This window comes from Xiphias gladius, chromosome 20 (genome assembly GCF_016859285.1).
Source record: "Xiphias gladius isolate SHS-SW01 ecotype Sanya breed wild chromosome 20, ASM1685928v1, whole genome shotgun sequence".
In the NCBI taxonomy this organism is placed as follows: domain Eukaryota; kingdom Metazoa; phylum Chordata; class Actinopteri; order Istiophoriformes; family Xiphiidae; genus Xiphias; species Xiphias gladius.
Window position 1 is genome coordinate 4,354,260 of NC_053419.1, and position 20,617 is coordinate 4,374,876.

The 20,617-nt window shown below is 38.4% G+C and overlaps 1 protein-coding gene across 3 annotated transcripts in view; it reads right to left on the reverse strand.

Annotated features, from left to right (window-relative positions):
* rab27b (RAB27B, member RAS oncogene family) overlaps positions 1-20,617 on the reverse strand; it is a 66,764-nt gene that overhangs the window by 6,314 nt on the left and 39,833 nt on the right. For 2 of the 3 annotated variants that reach the window (XM_040156497.1, XM_040156499.1), the window contains exons 2-4: positions 7,473-7,644; positions 2,930-3,018; positions 205-308 (exon numbers count right to left, since the gene is read on the reverse strand). In XM_040156497.1, coding sequence (XP_040012431.1) covers positions 205-308; positions 2,930-3,018; positions 7,473-7,625 — 346 coding nt within the window. In that variant the 5' untranslated portion in view covers positions 7,626-7,644. Of the gene's footprint in view, positions 1-204; positions 309-2,929; positions 3,019-7,472; positions 7,645-13,323; positions 13,359-20,617 lie in introns of those variants that run through there. The other variant, XM_040156498.1, reaches the window with a different exon arrangement.

Sequence of the window (20,617 nt, forward strand, 5' to 3'; positions counted from 1 at the left end):
CTTACTGCTATTTTATTTTATGCTTTCTTCATATGACCTTCAGCAGGCCTACGACTTCCCTTTAATTTATGTTTAGATTCACTGGAGAATTACTGACCACTAGTGGCACTGTGGAGTAATGTTTTAATAGCAAATGCAGAGGAAGACCCAAAGCTAAAACACTGCAGTTCTAAAACTTGTAAAAATCTGAAGTTAACTACATACTCATCCAGTTTCTGACATTGAGGAAGCTCTGCTGGCTGGTGAGATCAAACATCAGCAGGAACCCCATGGCGTCTCTGAAGAACGCCGTTGTCAGGCTACGGAACCTGGAACACGCACACAAAAAGTAAAAAAATATACACAACGTCGTATTGGCATACTGTAGATTTTAAATACTTCTTTAAAAGCACTTAAATTAGTCATATCACACAACATCCATATTATATGAGAGGTTTGAACAAGTGTGAGATTGAGCAAAGAGCTGTTCAAAGACTACAGCTGGGAGCCTTAGCTGGTTTAAGCACCAACAGTGAGAGGGTTCGAGGCTGTAGGATACAGCGGCAGGGAAACTCCTACAATATTGAAGTGAATAAGAAACGCCTTCTCTCTTAAAACTGCATTAATTGATTTGGCCACCTGGTGGCAGTAGAAACAAGTTGTGAATAAAACAGGGACATATCATTACTTTTTAAGTTGTTATATTTAACATGACAGCAGTTGCTTAGTTGCAAAAATTAGACAAATTATCATCTTTGTGGACGAGGTTGTTGTTAGTGACAAACCCAAAAAAAAAAGGTTTCAACCAGCTCTGCCATGTTTAGATTTTCCCACTTGCAACTTTTCTGTTTTGGTTCACTTCCACTGCTCTCAACAGGATCATTTCTGGCAGCAGCAGGCAGCTCTTTTGAGCCAAAAACAGACATTTAGTAACCAGCTGGGGAACATAGTGGAGCATTTAGTATCTAAGGGATCAAATATCTTTTCCTCAGGAGTTGGTAGAGAACAAAAAACAGAGCTAAAAGAGAGTGAATATTGGATTTATATTCATCAGGTGGCCAGAAACACGACTGGAAAGGAATGATAATGTTGCTCCATAACTGCTGGATGTTTAAAGAAGCAACTGTGTGCTAACAAGTTCAGCATATCAACTTTAAAGCTGACAGTGTTGTGTTTATAGAATGTTTCTGCTGCCCCCAAGTAGCCAAAAAAATCAGTTCATATAGGTTTGAATGTATAAAAATTTCTTGCACCAAACAAAAGCAGAAAGAAAAACGCTGACTATGAGTCTAGCTGAACACTGTCAGCTTATTAAACCTACTTTATGTAGGGCAAACAGCAATCAATGGTCCAGTCATTTTAGTGATTGGTTTAAGCCTTAAACAATGAAATTGTGCACAAAGCAGTTGCTGTGTGCTGCTGTTTGTATCAACACCAGTTAGTAATGTGACTTCCCAGTTAATCTGTGGCATAATGGGCCTCTGGGCGAGACACCAGCAAGGAACTTAGCTGTGTGTTACTTATGAAGCTCCACAGTATTCACAAATATATATAAACAAACAAGCAGGATAAAGCAGGAGATATCAGGGGTGTGTCCACAGCAAACAGTCTGATGAACCAGTCACACAGGTGAAATAATAACTTTAGCTGCTTGATTAAACCATCACGAGGATCAGTTTATGTAAACAAGAAACTGTTCCGTTACATTGAGCTGAATAAATTAACTTAAAATTATGCAACTAACGCTGAGTCATCCTGCAGTGAGTCATCAGGGCCTTATAAACAGATTCAACGGTTAAAGGCCGATTCCAATTAAAGACCACACACACACACACACACACACACACACACACGTACACACACACGTACAGGATTGACACATACTATACACATAGACAAGGAGGCAGATAGTGATCTGTCGTTTCTGCCTCGAACCGTTCAGTGTGATTATACTTGCTCAATTTCATGAGTGAGCTTTATCATTGTACAAGGTGGTTTTGCCATCTCTGAAATTTTGCATGGGCTTTTTTCCGTGTAGTTTTGAAAATGTGAGACTGATGTGAAAAGCATCTTTCCCCGTGTTTCAAGAAAAATCCACCAAGTTACAAGTGTTGTGGCGCCTCAACGTGTAATATGTGAACTTTAAATCACGCCAGTAGAACCTCAGAGTTTTTCTTGCAGCAGCATCTAGTTAGCCTGATAATCAAAATGAAATGCCTTTTTGTTTCACTTCATTCATTCAGCATGACTTGTGTTCATGTTAGGCGCTTTCTTGGGAAGGGAAGTTATTTTGTTTTACACCAAGGCCACTGAGAATTCTCAATTCTGATTTGCTTGAAGATCTAAATTAACATTTTCAAACATTTTCATGTGACATGAAGGCTGTGGTAGTAACTGCTACGGGCTCATAACCCTTTCACATCGATCAAAGAAATATGTCGATTAAAAATTTAAGCTGACTCACAATCACTTGTACTGTTCTATCAATTTTTAGTTCGATCAAAATTGCATCCACGCATTATGCCATTTAATGATGCCTTTTTTTCCTTTTTTTTTTAAAATCACCATTGCAATTGATTTTATGGCCTGATTGGTCCTTTACTGGGGGAAACAGCCATCACTGAGAATGAGACCAGACCTATTTACATCTCTGAGCAAATCTAAACTGTGCATACTGATTCAGAGGTCTGGAGCTGGGCTCGCACCTATGGTCATTAGAGGAACTGCAGCTGAACACACGTTTTAAACTCAACTGTCAGCTGCACTGGCTGCTGCTTGAAAACAACAAGCTGCATTCTCTAAAGAATTACCGAAAGCCAAAGAAGAGTCAAAAATATCACAAGTGACTCATGGACGACAAGCTAGACTAATATAAAGACAGGCCATTGTCCTGTTAATTGTCCCACTTGATGGGAAATAAGATTCAGTCCTACTGGTACAAGCAGCCCACCTCTCCTGTCCAGCTGTGTCCCAGAGCTGAAGGTGAACCTTGAAGGTTTTCCCTGTGGTTGTCCCATTGGGGTTGGATGCTGTGTACACCTGAGGAGAAAGAAACAACAAGAGTTTAGTTTTTATTTAGCTGATACAATAAACATGTGGTAATCTGTGTTGATGACTCTTGATGACCAATCAAATGAAAGGCTGAATGGAAAACGACCCTCTTGACACTTTGCATATACTGTAAAACCTATACCTTGAATCTGGTTATATTACACAGAGGTTTTTCTAGTATTTAGTCCACCCAAACTGATTTAAACGGTGGAATAAATATTTGAAACATCAATCAACAATGCAATAAAATTAAACTGTCCCATAAAGTGCAACCTACGGAATGACCATAAAGTTGAAGCAACAGCTCTCTATATCGGTTTCAACAAAAACCGACAGTAGTATTTAATGCAGGACTGTTGTATTAGCCTGCAGTAGTTTTAGCCAGGTGTACCTAATAAACTCGCAACTAAGTGTATATATTAATCATATTGTTGAAGAAAATTCTCTTGCAGGGGCCAAGTACACCCACACACGTTTTTTGTTCAATTTTGAGCCGATGTGTGAATATAGAGCAGGTCGCTTTCTGGAGAATTCACAGCAAGCTAGTGGGGGTGTTGATGATGTTTCTATCCTGCCTCCTGCTCGCTCTACCCCGGCGCCACCCCTTGCCTAAACCAAACGGAGTATGTCCAGTTGGTGAGAACGCGTCTGACACGGACAATCTCCGGTTGTGTGCTGCGTTTGTGAAAGTGCAACTCCTGACAATGTCCGAACCTGATTCTCCAGAATTCTCCAGTGATCTGGAAAGTGATCCTTATGAGAAACTTTTCGTGCTTGTGTGCTCCAGCTAGTTGTGTTTGTGTCTCTGCAGGAAGCCTCAGGCATCTTTCCAACCTCTGACTCTCCCAGATGAGACACTCTGTCACCTTCTCTGACACTCTTTTAGGGCTGCGTTCACACCCATCATATTTAGAGCAGTTAGGCTGAGCTCCAGGGTGTTTTTCGTTCAGTTTTCCAGGTGGTACCCTTCAGACTTTTAAATCAGGTGGAAAATGATGACGGTGTGAGTCCTCTATAGTGAGAGCTGGGGTGCAGTTTGTTATTGGAGCAGATTATTGCTGAAATATGATGCTGAGTTTTTGCGCAAATGCAACAACTGCACAGTTCAGTTCCTTCAGTTACTTAACTGAATAAACCGTATTTTTCCAAAAAAAGCCCTTTTTTAGTTTTCATTTAACTAAATAAACTAAAATTCCCAAACACAGTAAATCAGTGTATGTTTTCACACAAACAGCTCTATAAAAACTGGCTAGATCAAATACAATATATAGTTAATAATGATATTTAAATCACAAAGTAACTCATGAAAAAATTAGTAAACAAAACTAAATATTCTCACTGACTACTTGGTTTTAGTCAGAATGTCAAAGTTATTAAAGTATAAAATTCAATACCCAGCCAACATAAAAAAAAGTGCAATTCAATGAAGTTATGATGAATAAATCTTAAAATTTTGAAGATATCCATGTTTTTTGGGCAAAATAAATATTCTTCTCATACATTATTTGCATTAAACTTTTTAAATGTTTATATGCAAAATATTTATCTATTTTTCTGCTTGAGCTTATTCAGTAAATGTGTGTTTTTAAAACTTATTTCAGGGCTCCGCTCACTCTTTCAAAAAGGAAGAGAAGGGGCGAAAATTAGCATGTCCCCCCAGGTCTCATGTTTCAATCACTGCTGACTGGAGCTTGAGCCGATAAATACCCGTGAATAATGTAGTCATTTGACCCGGGAACAAATGCCAATTGTACCCTTTCCCACTGAAGACAAAAGCCAGGTGTTAGTGGGCTCTTTGTCCAGTGTGAAAGGGGCTTCAGTTCCATGTTCCACATGACTCAAGTGCCACAAGGCTGCAGGTGTGTCAAGTAACATTTAAGTTTATAGCAAATGGAAGACTTTTATTTTGAAAGTGAGAGACATAAAGAATGGTCAAGAGATAGCTTATTGGTTGGTCAACTTTGGTCGGAAGCTACGTTTTGTACCAACTGAACACGTGAGATAGTTTTTTGGCTTAAGTCTGAATACTGTGAACAAAAATAATCACGATGTGAAAGTATAAAAGCATGAATGACCATATACTATATCTAAGTAAGAAGAATAGTCTTACATTAAGATTTAGTTATGAAAGTCTTGAAAGTGGCTGAGTGAGACTTGCTCTAAAAGGATGGGGCTTGAAATAGTATGAAATGTAACGTGTTCAGGTTTACTGCTAAGCCTGTCACTGCAGAGACCCAGGTTCAATTCCTGGCACCAGCTGTCACTTTGCTGCCAGTTCCTACCTGCCTAAATTGAAGGAATTGTGGGTAGCAGATCAATGAAAATCTCTATGCATGTAAAGTCCATCCAAACAAAATAAAGTCTGGACTGATACTTATAATCAGCTGTTTTCTCAGGTTTTTTTCACTGGTACGATGGACAAGTTCGCCATGTTCACTATAATCAGCTCAGTTTGAAGCAGCTGGAGATTGGGCTTCATCTCAGTTCACCAAAACTGTCCAATAAAAGACCTGACTGGGAGTCATTTGACTTTTTTCTACAAATTCTGGTTCAGTGGCTCAGTGGAAAAAATAAACTGGCCCACATTCAGCCTTTAGGTTCCGTAAGGCCCCGAGAAGGAACCACTGACAGCAATGAACTACAGCTGCGACCACACATTTATCTGCTTCTGCCTGATTTCGGATAAAATAGCTTGAAAACAGGGTGTGACCACACACACACAGACACACACACAAACACACACACACACACACACACACACAAAGACACAGAGGAGGTGAGGAACGATAATCAATATCGTATGAGTCATCCAGAGCTGTTAAAGCAGTATTGTCAGTATTTCAGACGTGTGAAGGCAGCGCAGCACCAAGGTGACGAAACTGCTGACCAAACCAAGCCTCGCCCAGTCTCTGGTTCAGATAACTGCATCTCACAAATGGAGATATGGATATATTTATCCAGATAGGATTCCAGCAACAAGAGTGAATGTTTTCAACAGATCTAAGTGAACGTTTGAAGCGGTACTCCACCCAAATCAAAATCCAAATCAATCAATTTTGAGTATATAATCCCCTGCAGACTTGAAAGTTTGTAAAAAGTTGTGCTAAGATTGGATTTGTCATTGACACTGGATTCCAATATTAACAAGGATTTACATTGGGGAAAAAAATCCATCACTGCTGTCTATGTGTATGATCAATATTTTTCAAACACTAATGCACCCAAATATGGCTACATATGCTGCTTCTGTCTCATTAGCCACCTTTCAAGCCTAAAACAATTTTAATCAGACTGTCTTTCAACTTGTCAGGATATGTCACTGTCCTATTTGCCACGGTCGATGTGCATCACCTCTAGAGGACAGCAGGAATTTTATCACAGTCACTCCTCGGATCAGCACATTCCGCTACTGTACTTCAACTATTTATGGTCAGTATGGCGCGTCCAGTGTGTGTGGTACAGGCGTCAACTTAAACATGTCAAATGGTTTCTATTAACCGTGACTATGATCCTTTCCTTACCATAACCAAGGAGTTTTTCTGTGCCTAAACATAAAAAAACCTTAACCATAGCAGCAAAAGTTTAGAAAATGTAATACAAGTCATTTTACAAGTCAACAGTTTTGGAAGGCACATTACAAATGACTTACTTGGGTCAAAGATATACAACCAGCAATAATTCACTATCAGCTTGACTTATAGCATGTGCTATTGACCCAACAGTCAGCTAAGCCAATAAATGAAAATGGGGGAGGGCACAAGCGAGAAGCACAAAGCCATACTGATCAGATAAGCACCACAGGAAAGAAGTATTTTGGCTCCTACAATGTTAATGGCAAAAGAACCAACAACGATAAGGCTGTTTGCTGACTTTGTAAAAAAGCAGCAGCCTTACACTACAACAAATCTGAGGTTTCATCTGCTAGCTGGCCAACCAAGTGAGGCAAAACCTGTAAACGAGAACTTGTAAGGAGCCATTGCGTTGTTTTTATGGGTCACAAGCTAAAGAGGTTTGAAGCCATTGCTCTGACTCAGCAAGGCTTAGCTGAAGGAGCCACAGAACCACAGCTTTTTCAAGTTAGCAAAGTAGAGTAGCAGAGAAGGAACTTGGTCACAATACATATATGCTGATTTCTTTTTTTCGTTGTTTGCACTTATTAATACCACAGAAACTAAGAAGTTAACCTAAGCCATCTAGTCAAAGATAATTTATCCCAGGTTATTGGAGGATGTCACCCAGGTTCCATCTCCCTCTGAGTCTGTGACCCAGCTCAACAGCTGTTGTGGCTGAAAAGCAGCAGAAAATCCAGAACTAACTTGACCCAAGAAAATGCCTGGGCAAATGCCACGGTAACTATGGTGACCAATCCTGCATCACCTGTGTGTAAACTGAGCATGTGCACATCTTGAATCCACCAGTAACATGCACAGATCAGAACTCACCACTCTCTTTTCCCTGAAGTCGATGCCGACTGTGGTGATGAACTTGGGGTTGAACTTGTTATCTGTGTATCGGTACAGGAAGGTGGTCTTCCCCACACCGGAGTCCCCCAGGGCAAGGAGCTTTATAAGGTAGTCATAATCCCCATCAGTCATAGTGATGACCACAATAAACCTGTGGAAAACAGACAGAGATCTTAACATACAGAAACACACACTGACAGAAACTCATTCAGGGTGTGTGTGTGTGTGTGTGTGTGTGTGTGTGTGTGTGTGTGTGTGTGTGTGTGTGTGTGTGTGTGTGTGTGTGTGTGTGTGTGTGTTTGTGTGTGTGTGTTTGTGTGTGTATGTGTGTGTGTGTGTCTGTGTGTGTGTGTGTGTGTGTGTGTGTGTGTGTGTGTGTGTGTGTGTGTGTGTGTGTGTGTGTGTGTGTGTGTGTGTGTGTGTGTGTGTGAAATAGCAAGTGACATGAATAATGAAATAGAAGAAAAGAGGAAATAAGAGGCAAACAAGCACAGACATTAGAGTTTGAAACATCAGAAGTAAAACAAGGTGATGTATGATGCAAAGAGGTGGTGTGTGTCTGCATCTGTTTGCGTTGTTATACTACCCACTGCTGAATTATGGGAGTAAGGATCACAGGGTTGTCTTGACCAGAACATGACTTTCTGGGAAAATAGTAACTGTGCGTGTGTGAGAGAGAGAGAGAGAGAGAGAAAGAGAGAGAGAGAGAGAGAACGAGAGAGAGAGCATAGGTGGGAGCAGGAAAGAGAGTGTGTGTTTGTATGTCTGAGTATGAGAAAGCAGAGGAGACAGTGAACATCATGGACGGTGTGAAAATTCAGTTTAAGGAAAACAGCTCAAAGCTCAGATATCAGGTTCACTTTCTATTATTTACAAAAAAAACCTAGAAATGTGTCTACTGTAATAGTAAAACGTGTGAAAATCACTAAAAAAATTCCAATGGTGAAAAAAGTACCATTTTGAGGCACCTGTACTTTACTAGAATATTTCCAATTTAAGTTACTTTATACTTCTACTAGACTACATTTCATGAAATGTTTTAATTTTTACTCCACAACTTTTATTTGACGTTGAGATTGTACATCCAGTGATGATCATCTTATAAATCAAGATACACTGTCTAACAGATAAAGTAGTTAACATTCAGTACTTATGATGATAATACTTCAGTACTTTTCTTTAAAGTACATCCAGAGTGGTAATTGTGGTCAGAAACCCCACGGGAGCATAAGTGGAGTTTCTGACCACTAGTAGAGCTACAGAGGAATTTTTCTACAAGTGGATCCCTGTTTTGTTTGTATCATGCACACGAAAACGTACAGTATATGAATGCATACGATCGATGCGATACACATCCCTGCGTGAGGCCAACATGCTCATGTACGTCAGTTAGTGGAGATGGTATCTTTATAAAAAGGAATTTTCACGTGAAATCCTTAAATTATCTAGTGAGTTGTAGTCTGCCGTCGTCTGTCTACCTCACGGCTAAATGTGGTATATTTAGAGAGAGGATCATAAGACTCTAACTCACTCAGCTGAGAGGAAGCACATATAATGCTGTGCTTTATTACAGTGTGGACAGTGATTAACCAGGAGCTCTGATCTCTTCACAATGACCTCATTGTACCTCAGAGTGTACAATGAGAATCAGAGTGATGCCATTCACCAGACAGACTGAAGTAAAGACAGTACACTGACATCTGACCTACAGCAGGTCCAATCAGCACTCTGTCCTTATTGCAACTCTAACCACAGTTAGGTTTGTATAAATAGCAGTTACAGTATTTCCAATTATCTAGAGTAGAAAGAGCAGCTGTGAACGCTAGTGCACAGAAATGTTAAATTACATTTACATCATTTTTTCTTTTGTTGACGTAGCTAGTAACACCAATTAACCAAATTCCAGCCTGGGAACATACTGTCAGTTATGTACTGGCATTTTTTTAGACAGCAGAGATTATAACTAAAAAGTTGTAAACATTGGAGGAGAACATTGGTGGATATTATGGATATTGAAGAGCCCAAGTTACAATGACTTAGGTACCCGCACTGCTGTGCTGATAATTTTCATGGGAGCTGTAGTTTTTTGTATGCCAACAAATATATCAGTGTTTAACTTTGTTAAGATCACTAAGGTTTCAGTGTCTAATAGCAAGTGCTGGTACAGATACTCATTTATCTTGGAATATGAAATGTTAACCCCTGGAACATGTTCCACTTTTCCAGAAAGACAAATGAAAGAAATGTTGACTAACAAATTCCATTGACTTACTGAGGCCTGTGGAACAGAGGCTAGCCCTGAGGTGATGTCAGGACTTCAGCTATGCTGTCCTCAGATTAATGCTAACATGTCTTGCTAACTTCTGTAAGGGCTATGTGAGTTTGATGATCAGATTAATGCTAATATGACTGAGAATCTTCACAGATATGTCATGCTAAAGAGCTAATATGCTCATATCCTAATTATTAGCATTTTTCATCAACATCTCTATGCTAACTGCATGTTACCTTGTCAACAATATTTCCATTTCTTATCATTTCCCATTCGTACACATACTAACATGCTATTGTGTTGCCCATTTGCTGTCAGGAAATTATCATCCAATAACTACTTACTATGTAGTTATTAACATCAATACTGTATAGGCATGTTACCATTTACAATAGCATGTTAGCATGCTAATGTTACTATTTATTGTCAAGTACAACTCAGGCTAAAAAAGTCCAATCTTAGACTGATGAAAGTTGAACAAGAGGAAAGATGACCCCAGACAACAGGCTACAGAATTGTAGTCTTTTAAGCAGCAGCTGTTTGGCATTTTCTTCCCATTTTTGCATATTAGTGGAAGTGCTTACAGAGTGAATAAATCACAAGATGCAAATTAATTGCAAATCTTACTCCTTGCTGGTGTGTGGGAGCATGCTTTTCAGGTGAAAATAAGTTTCAAAAAAAAACTAAACAGAATTGATCACTTAAGAACAATACAAAATAGTGAACAAAACGTCTCACATTAACACAGAGCAGACTTCTCAAATTGATCACCTAACACCAGTGGAAAACCAGGAATGTCCGAGGTGTGATCAGTCAGTTAGTGATGATTCCCTAAGGGTAAACCAGTCAACAGCAGCTCTGTCAGCTGATGGCAGAGTACAACAGGACTCACAGTCATCCCAACAGCGAAGAATAAAACTGTACACAACAGTACAGAATAGAAAGTAGGGACTTATTTCAATATGTTCGCTCATTTTCTTAGTGGTGGATAGGAAAAATAATCTAAAAGACAGTTGAATTCTGAATTGATTAACAAATTCATAATACAGATCCTTTCACATGTATAATTTTTCATTAAAAATTTTATTCATCCAACATGTTCATAATTTGGGATTTAGCTTAAAAATGTTGCTTTACTTTTTGTGCAAAGCAGTGTTTTTACATTTCAAAACATTGTTTATAGTGGCCATAATCAATGTTTTTATAATACAATATTTTCTCAAAAAAAAACCAGTAGTCAATTAATAACCAGGTCTCTGATAATAGCCCGGGGCATGGCTGACATGATCAAATAAAGTCTGGCCCCCAAATACATGCCGGCAGAAAAACAAGGGGGGATAATCTCCTGGTGCCTCTCATATAATGTGCATGTTAGTTAAGCATAATTTATATTTCTGCCTTTTTAATTTAATAAATTCAACAATATAATCGTAATATTTTGAACATTTTGTTGTTCTGGATTACTCATCTAAGTCCCTGTGGCTGTGTGTGTTAATTCCTCAACCAACTGTAGCGTACATCTTATGTCAATACATAACTTACAATGTTTGACAATAAAAGCCCCGTTTAGAAATGCTACATGGCTTTTAATTCGAAACAGTTTCAGGAAATGTTGAGTTTGTATTAACAGCGTAATGCAGTAACTTTAAGAGAGCAAACGGAAGAGGATCAAAACCAGGCTATGTACCCAAATACGACCAATTTTACTTATCTAATAGAGGGAATTAGAAATAAAGGCCTGCTTCAAGTAAAGGCCTGTTACCTTCTGTAGTTGAGGTAAATAAAGGTCCCGGTCAATATTTGAAATATGGTAACGATGTATCAAATGACAATGTGAAAACAATGTGACCATGTGAGAAGGGTCACCACCAGAGAATTAATAAATAGGCCTTAATTGTCTTTATGGAGCTTTATAGTAAGTTTCAGCTCATTTTTTAGCTGCCCAGAACTTCAACTTTACTGTTTTGGTTCTCACTGCTCTCATAGCTTCCTTTTTTCAGCCGCAGCAGGCAGCTGTTTTGAGAGAAAAAGCTCTAAAAAGCCACTGTCCACTACCTGCTCAGCAGCAAACAATAGACAGACACAGTGAGAGAACAGCTGGTGAACACAGTGGAGCATTCAGCATCTACAGATCCAGATATATCCCTCAGAAGTTGGTAGAGACCAAAAAACAGAGCTAAAAGAGAATGAATATTGGACATACATTCATTAGGTGGCCAGAAGCCTGACTCTGAAAGATGCTAATGTTGCTCCATAACTGATGGATGTGTAAATATACAACTGTTTGCTAAAAAGTTAGCTATTTCAACTTAAAAGGTGATGATACTGCATGTCAACATTATTTGCACAAATTTAACCACCAGAATGCTTTTGCAGTCCATTATGCACTGACATACGCAGACGTGTTATCACTATTGGTAAAAAACATTCCTTTAAGAGGAAGAATATTCACTACCACAAACATATACTGACTTGATATACAATCAGCTGGCAGTTTATTAGGTACAGTCTAATAAAACAATCCTGCAATAATCCTACCTTCACGAAGGTTATAATGTTCAGTTTTTGTAACAACTGCTTTAAATGTGTGTGACAATGTGTGAGGCTGTATTTGGTGATGCTGTTGGATTGTAGGTACATATTTCCAATATATAGTATACCCTTTTTGATGTATGGGTAGAATTTACTGCAGCACTGTTCAGTTGCACTAATCTTAGCTAGGTGAACCTAATAAAGCAGCAACTGAGTAAATACCAAATAACATAAATGTATACACTGTCTACCGACAAACAGAATTTGGTTCACAGCCTTGCCACATTCAGGGTGTGGAGGACAGGTTTTCCCTGGTGCCTGCTAAACGTTGTAATCAATCAATAACAAGCAGGAGCAAAACCATAAAACACACAGAGACATTAAAAATGTATGAGCAATAACATACAATAGGAGAGAGGGGAAACAAACAGCAGAGAGGACAAACAAAAAGAGAAAGAGGGGAGAAAAGAGAGGATGGAGTCTGAAAAATTTAGTCCTGCTGCATGCAGACAAAATAACTTGAGAATTTGTATGAGGACACATCAGTTTCAGTATCAGAGCATCTAACAGGAAGCTGTGTTTTGTTCGTCTTCCTCTGTTATCCTTCATCTGTGAGAGCAAAACAGAGATCACTACTTTCAATCAGACTCAGATGCGTAAACTGGAGCTTCATAAAAAAACTACAGATATATAGTTTGGGGGGTTTTTGTTATAGTTTTTTTTTTTTAAGTTAAATGAGCCAGAATTTGCATATATGATCAAACTGAATCATAATCCTGAGGATTCACTTTACCAAGCACACAGCTTTTTGTTTTACTACACATTTAATTGAATATTGGCAATTTTAATTAGTAGTATAAGCTCATAAAACACATTGCTACTGTATATCTCCACACTATCACTTGAGTAAAAGCCTAAATGCAGGACTTTCACTTGCAAGGGAGTGTGTACACTAGTGATATTGCAACTTTTAAGAAGCAGATTAATTTTATCTATATATGAATCTTTGTGACGTAAATGACCAACCTCAGAGCTTCAGAATGCTGACTGTGAACACGTAAGAATACTGACTTCCTGTTGTGGAAAAAATTGCCTCCACAGTCTGTGAAGAAAAAGTAAATGACAGAAAGATAAACTGACTGAGTTTTCTAAAGAAAGTACAAGCAAACAAGACTAAGAACAGTCTACAGCCATGCTAGCAGGTCTAGGAGATTGCACGTAGTCACAGTGATGCTTTGAGCTAAATGCTAATGTCAGTATGCTAAAATGCTGAGACCACGAACTTTATTAAACTAGATTTATACTTCTGCATCAGGGTCTTCTCTGCTAGAAGAACCACCACCTGAACTGATAAAAAAGTAACATGGATGCAAATGGAGACCACACATGAGAAAAACTATGACATAAGATGTACGTTCAAATGCCACAAATGCATGACTATGACACTACAGGCTGCGGATCACACCTCAAACCTTACTAGCTGTCAGCACTGACTTCTTTTAACCATGATCACCATATTTCTTTAACCTTGACTAAGCAGTTTTAGTTGAACCAAACCTTAACCTTTAAGGTGACTCCAAAAACGGTCAAACGATTAATTGCTGTAACAGTAATTAATGATTTTGGAAGGTACTCAATGTCGATAGTGCTTCTTGAGTGGAGCCAACACAGAGCTGTTGAACAAAGGCACAGTAATCTTCTCTTATACAGTAGCAATACATGAATGTATATTCTCTGATCTTATAAAATTTTCTTGCTCCCTATCACAGTATTTCTATATATAATGGATGCTGCATATAGTACATCACATCCATCTTGTGCTGTGGTTTTACTTTTACAATCAACAGGTTAAATCCCAAACTGAACTGCTATATAAATCAGTTCCAGCTCCAGAGAAATCTACAACTCCATGGCGAAGCATAAATCAACTTGACAGACCCTGAGTGTAAGTTCCACCATTCAGTGCCCTGCTATTCTAAACACACACAGATTTATTACACACTGTGCATTCAAGATAAAAAAAAACAGCACGCGAAGAAGGAGAAGTGTAGACTGTGTGGAGCCTGCAGCAATGATGTACAAATACAATGCCATTATGAGATGAGAATTCAAACTTTCTGACCTTAAAAGCTGGCTTTGACGGATCACTGTTTAGATAATGTAAAAGACTGAATGTCCCCTAACTTTTGCAGCTAAATTCTGAGAAGAAAGATGTCCTGATCATTGGTCTTAAACATCTTTCAAAACATACAGCTACTCCGTGGCCACCTCACCACTAACAGATCCCAGGATTTTACACATCAAGCTCACTTTACTCAGTCAGTGGATTACTACTGGAGGGTTGAGGAATACTACTCAAAACAATTGTATTATGTCGTCTGTCACTCAGGAGAAGCTTTGCCAAGTCTAAGAGAATAACACTGATGATGTCATCAGCGTGATCTCAGATTGACCTTGAGACCCCACAACTTTGTGAAGGTGCAGTACTAAATAGTGTGCCAATTGCAGCATAGGCTTTTAACAATGTTTTGCAAAACTCAGCAGAACAATGCATTTGTCCACACCACATTCACCACAGTTTTGGGAGAGGTGTCTCAACCCTAAATAATTCAGGCTGGAGAAAAAGAGTGGAAGAGGGGCAAAGGAAGAAAGACAATTATTCATTGCTTTTTCATGAAATAGTTTTTAATCCAATATTAGATCTATGCGCTATATGTCAATACTGAGAGAGTGAGTCAGTAACAACAGCCTGAACTTTTTGATGCACTATAATACTCATTTATCTACATATTACAGTTGATGAAAACAAGGGTGTTGTACCTTTGGGGTCATTAGATCCTTACACATAATGCAAACTGAATTTAAATCAATCAATAAATAATTCATATCACTTAATATGTTTTTTTATCCAAATCCAAGTTATATTTCCAAATTACATTTACTCTCATAAGACCAGAAGGCGCTGCGCAAAAAAAGAGCTTTCTGTTTGGAGCTGCACAACAACATGTTTACACAGTTTAAATGACAGGAGGCAAACAGATTTTCAAGGATTTTTCAGGCAAGATTACCAACAACCCATCAGTTAAAGGTTTCAACATAATCAGTAACATGTTTTTTAGCTGAGTTTTTAAATCTAACAACACTATTCTGTACAGAAAAATGTGACGTTTTTAAAGATTTCCTTTGTGCTGCTAAAAGCAGCAGGGAATTGATAGCAGTCTGGGATTTGCTGTGTTAATTATTGATTACACTGAAAGGATTAATTTGTCTCTTCTCACTGAAAATGCTCACTGTGGTTTAAATAGTTCCCAAAGACACGTAAAATATCTTTAACACTTAAATCCTGAAGACTACTCAAAGCACCACAGTATCCTTTAAATCGTGTGAAATGAGCATCATGTCTTTAAATGCAAATAATGAGAAGAAATAAAATGAGAAACCTGTTTTAAAGGATTAAGGCCTGGCCACACATGCATTTAAACCAACATTCACGATTAGTGAATTTACTTGCAGGGTTCAAGTATATCCAAGCAAAGTTTTTTGTTCAAGTTAAACTCTTAGCCGCGAATGCGAGCTTTTCACCAATAGCAAGCTGTCTGACAGTGCTGACCTTTCAAGGAATGAAGAGCCCAAAATAAAGGAAGCGATCACTATAGCTTCTATTGCACATTCCACTTTTATGTAACCCTCCTCCGTTGGAGTATTAACTAATTCACAAATGAGGAATGGTTTGCAGACAGATATGAGACAGGAATCAATGGTAGAAATAGATATCTTGAATAGACTGTGTGAACACCAGTTAGCGACCAAGCTAAGCTAACAACCTATCAAGCTTGTTAACTGTCACTTAGCAAACTTGTTACGAGTACCTTGTTTTTCCCATTCAATAACTCTGTACTGATTGAAATGGTGTGAAATGATGAACAAAATTTCTAGTCCTATCGACGACTCAAAGCGCTTTACATTACTGCCACATTCACCCATTCACACACACAACCTTCTGGTTAGTAGACGAGCCGCTCTACCTCCTGAGCCACAGCCGCCATGGGGGAGTAAAGAGAACAGTAGAGAAAAATAAAATCTCTGGGAGGTATTGTGACTGACCAGCCTGGCCAGCTAGCAGGTTGGCTGTTAGCTTGCCACGTACAGCAGTTAACCAACTAGCCAAAAGCTGCGCAGATTGAAGTGGTGTGACCAGGCCTTTATACAAAAGAGACAGGACAACACGCTGACGGAGTTCGACTTTAAATGGTGCGTGGGGATATCAAAATTTAACTCAAATCGTGACAAAAGGTTTTCCACTGGTAGAGAAGTTTTCATTCGAGAAAGTTTCTTCATTGCGAGCAAATCATAAACCTTTGATTAAACTAAACCAGTTACATTATATAAACTTAAAAATTAGTCCAAAACCTCAATGTTTCAAGTACTGAGCAGGCTTAAATGTAATGTCTAGGATCTGATACCTGAGATTTGGCACTAATACCAAAGCAATATTTTTTCTTCTTTGACACCTTACTGACACCATGGAAAAATATGAACATATTCTTCTTTATGAACCGTTTTTCATTTAAAGTTGCAAGTTACAGATTTCAGTCCTGCTTAATTTGATGACACCTGTGGTTACTGGTGGCGATGGTAAATGCGTTTTAATAATACAGGTCAAAGAGTTCTGTTAGAAATTATACAAGTAATGACCTCTGGGAGCAGCCTTGAACAGCTACTCTGTCAGAAATACAACAAAAGAGGAAGACCAAAGAAGAAGAGCTTGTTGACAATTACACTGCCTTTTTCTACGGCTGTTTCACAGCTTTTGTGCGAGATATTGTTCCCCTGCACCACTTACAATGAAAAATACTATATAAAGAGTTATTATGCATACATTGAATGTATATTGCAGAAAATGGGATTTGAAACAACGAATAATGTTCAAAAATGAGCAAAATCATGATACAAATCAGAAATTATTTGAACAAAGAATAAGTAAAGATTACAGATCTGAGCAGAAATTTGATGCCAGCTGACAGCTGGCCATCATTAAAGGTTGGATAATGCCAAGTCCTAAGTATTTCAGACATATCCCCTCAAACTGTTGTTAAAAACCTCTTTCATAATTATATATAATGTATAAAAGGTCAGCAGACATTGGTCAGAAACTTTTATGTTTGACTGCTGTGGCCCCTGCATCATTTTAAACAGATCAAACAACTGATTTGTTTCCATCTGTTCTGTGGACTCTGCTGAGGACCTTTGTTGTCGTTACCAATCTAGTCTCCAGAGTCAACGATCAATAACCGCTAACATGAATGAAGATTGACCCCTGATTATCTCATTTGTCCACATGTCCTCTGGGTTTACCCCTCAGATTGTCCAAAACCTTTCAGCATGTCAGACCCACTTAGCAAAGCACATTTGAGACGACACAGCAGAAAAACCAAAGCGAAACTGAGCAGCAGCTGCGTGACCTGGTGGGTACATCTTCTCTTTACAAAAACTGCAGTTACTACTATTAGTTATTATTATAGCTACATGAATAAGCCATCCTCTGCATATGCAAACAGATGACGTTTTATCCACACATTGTTTTGCACATGTATAGTGTGATCTTGATGAAAGGTCTTACTCATCTGGTTACTCTGGCTTCTGTCCAGTATGTTAAATTGGTTTTTAAATGGGACCACAGAGATCTGAAAGGTCAGCATGGATATAGGCATACTGCGAGGCAGAAAAGGAGGGACCAGGAGATCAAAGAGCAGGAGTCAGGCTTGTACAGCAGCACTAACACTGGCAGGGTTGGGGGATCAAATCTGGAGTTCTGGAGTTCACTGGGATATTATGAAAAAGTAGTAGAACACAGGTTTTTTATTTCAGTTATTTGGGAGTTAGGGGTTATCATTTATTAATGCACATAACAATCAGCTGTCAAGTGAGAAAATGGTAGCGTTGGGAACATTGGTCTTTTCAACCATCTAGCATTTGATTCCAAAGCAAACTATCCTTAAACTACTGTCAAGATTGTCATGATATTTCCTGTAGATGTTCTTGGATTCTAGAGGGTAAATTTTAATTATTTTGATGAGCCCATGACCATTCGTGTAGCACCATCTTCTCCAACCATGCTGGCAGATCAAGTCAACAAGTAGAGGCCATTCTCAGGGAACAATGAATGTCTGTTCAAAATTTCATGGCACTTAATCCAATAGTTGCTGAGAAGAAGTTTATCTTCTGTGCACATTCATGTTATAAGTTAAGTTAAGTTAAGTTTAAGTTTCACTTAAGCTTAAATGTCTAATTTAAGATAGAAGCAGACACCAAATGACCATTTGTAGGTGGATCACCCCTTTGGACAATGTGTTCAGCAACAGAATTCACCAACTGTACCAATAAAACAAACAACTCTCTAATGAACTCATGTGGAATATTCTTAAATCACACACAGATCACAAAAAATTAAAGGTAAAGGAAAGAGTGCTTAAAATGCTAATACAGTACTTAAATTCAAGGTGTATTTCATCGCCAATAGCCAATAAAATTGCCTATTTGTGTCTTATTTCTTCAATTTCATGCTGACAGATAAGGACATAAGAACAACTACACATAATGACCAGTAGCTGAACAGATTGTGGTTACAGTATTGCAGTAAAAAGCTGTGACATTTCCATCTAAATAATATGTTTTGCTGTTCTGTCTGTGGTTTAGTGTTAATTTTGTCACATATCTTTAGATTTAGTCTTATTCTTAGTCCTGAGATAAAAAGTCCATGTTAAATTTAATCATATTTTTCCATTTTTAATCAACTGAAACTCTGGAAAAACATAAACACTAAACATTTTAGTCTAGTTTAGTCGAGCGCAAGAATGAGCATTTCAGTCAAACATCAGCAAACTGCTTTCAAACGAGAGTTCATCCAGCTGAGTTTCACGATTAAGTCTGGAGAGAAAACTAAAAGATAATTTGCTAAAACAATAAGAAAATTGAATGCAATCTAACTCAGTCAACCAGAAAGCAACCAGAAAAAAGAAAACCCCTCACAACCAAAATGAAAATTGTACAACAGCCCTGCAATAAATGTTCAGCTGTCAGGACTGTGCCTGAACGGTGTTGATATTTTCTGCAGTTTTGTAGACGTTAGTGGTAGTGCTGTACTAGATTGTGTAAATACAGCAAGTAGTTATAAAATATTGTACACTACCATTTGAATACATTTGTAAAGAAAATATATGGAAACTCTTTGCACACAGAACAAGCTAAGCACTAGACAGCTGGATACTGCAAAACAGACTTTCTTCAGGCCCAAAACAATCTTCTACATTGTCTGTTGTGCATTTTAATAACCAGTAAATGTTGCAAATAGACCCAGTTAGCTATCATGGACCCATTCAAATTTCACAAGACCGGAAGTGTGAATGGCAAAAGGTTGTGTGTGCTTTAACATGGATAGCACATTTAATACACCAAAACAAAACAAACTTGTCTTAGGCAAAAGGTTACTGGGCTACTGACTTTCAGTGAGACTAAATCTCCATCTTCAAGCAATGTAGCAATGTCCCGTTGTTGTGAGATGCTAATAGATAATGTTTCACCACCGCCTTTAGTAGTTGGCTTGACATGGCTTTGGCAGTAAAGTAACGTCATTAAACATCCTAACATTAGGTTACCTCAGTTTCTGTGTGGTGTGTCTTAAGGTGTCTCTTCAGGTTTGCGGTTTTCTTGTCAGTGGTTTTCGCAGTCTTAAGGCTTCTCTTCTGAAAATACTACACGCTCACTTTTTCTCTCGGCAGCATTACATTTGAAGTGGGTTCAAATGTCAACCCGTTTTGTTTTGGTCACGTTCTTTTCCCTTCACTGTATGATATCTAATCATATAGCACTTTTGGCAGTGCGTCCATGGGTGTGCTGGTGTACTGCTGGTGTACAGAATCACCAGCAGTACCAAACTACACAACAGAATCGCACTGCAGAAGAACCCAACAGCAAAGTAAGCAAAAATGGAGACTGATAGGAAGTCACTAAAAACAAAGGAGGCATTAGCAAGTCACACTTTAAAAAACAATCACCAAATTCCAATTGCAAAGCTCTTCCTGTCCTGATAGTAATAATAAAAAAACCCTTCAAGTGCAGGACCTTAATTCTATTACCATCAGCCACATGAAACCTGATCAAATACAAATCAGAACAGAACACTGCGTTCAAACTAATGTGGAGAGATACAACCGAGCATTGTGCTGCAACCTGCTGGTCTCCTGACTCCAACATTCCTTATGTTTTCAGTTTAACCTGCTTACATTTAACAGCTTCAGACTTGTACACAACAAACTGCTGA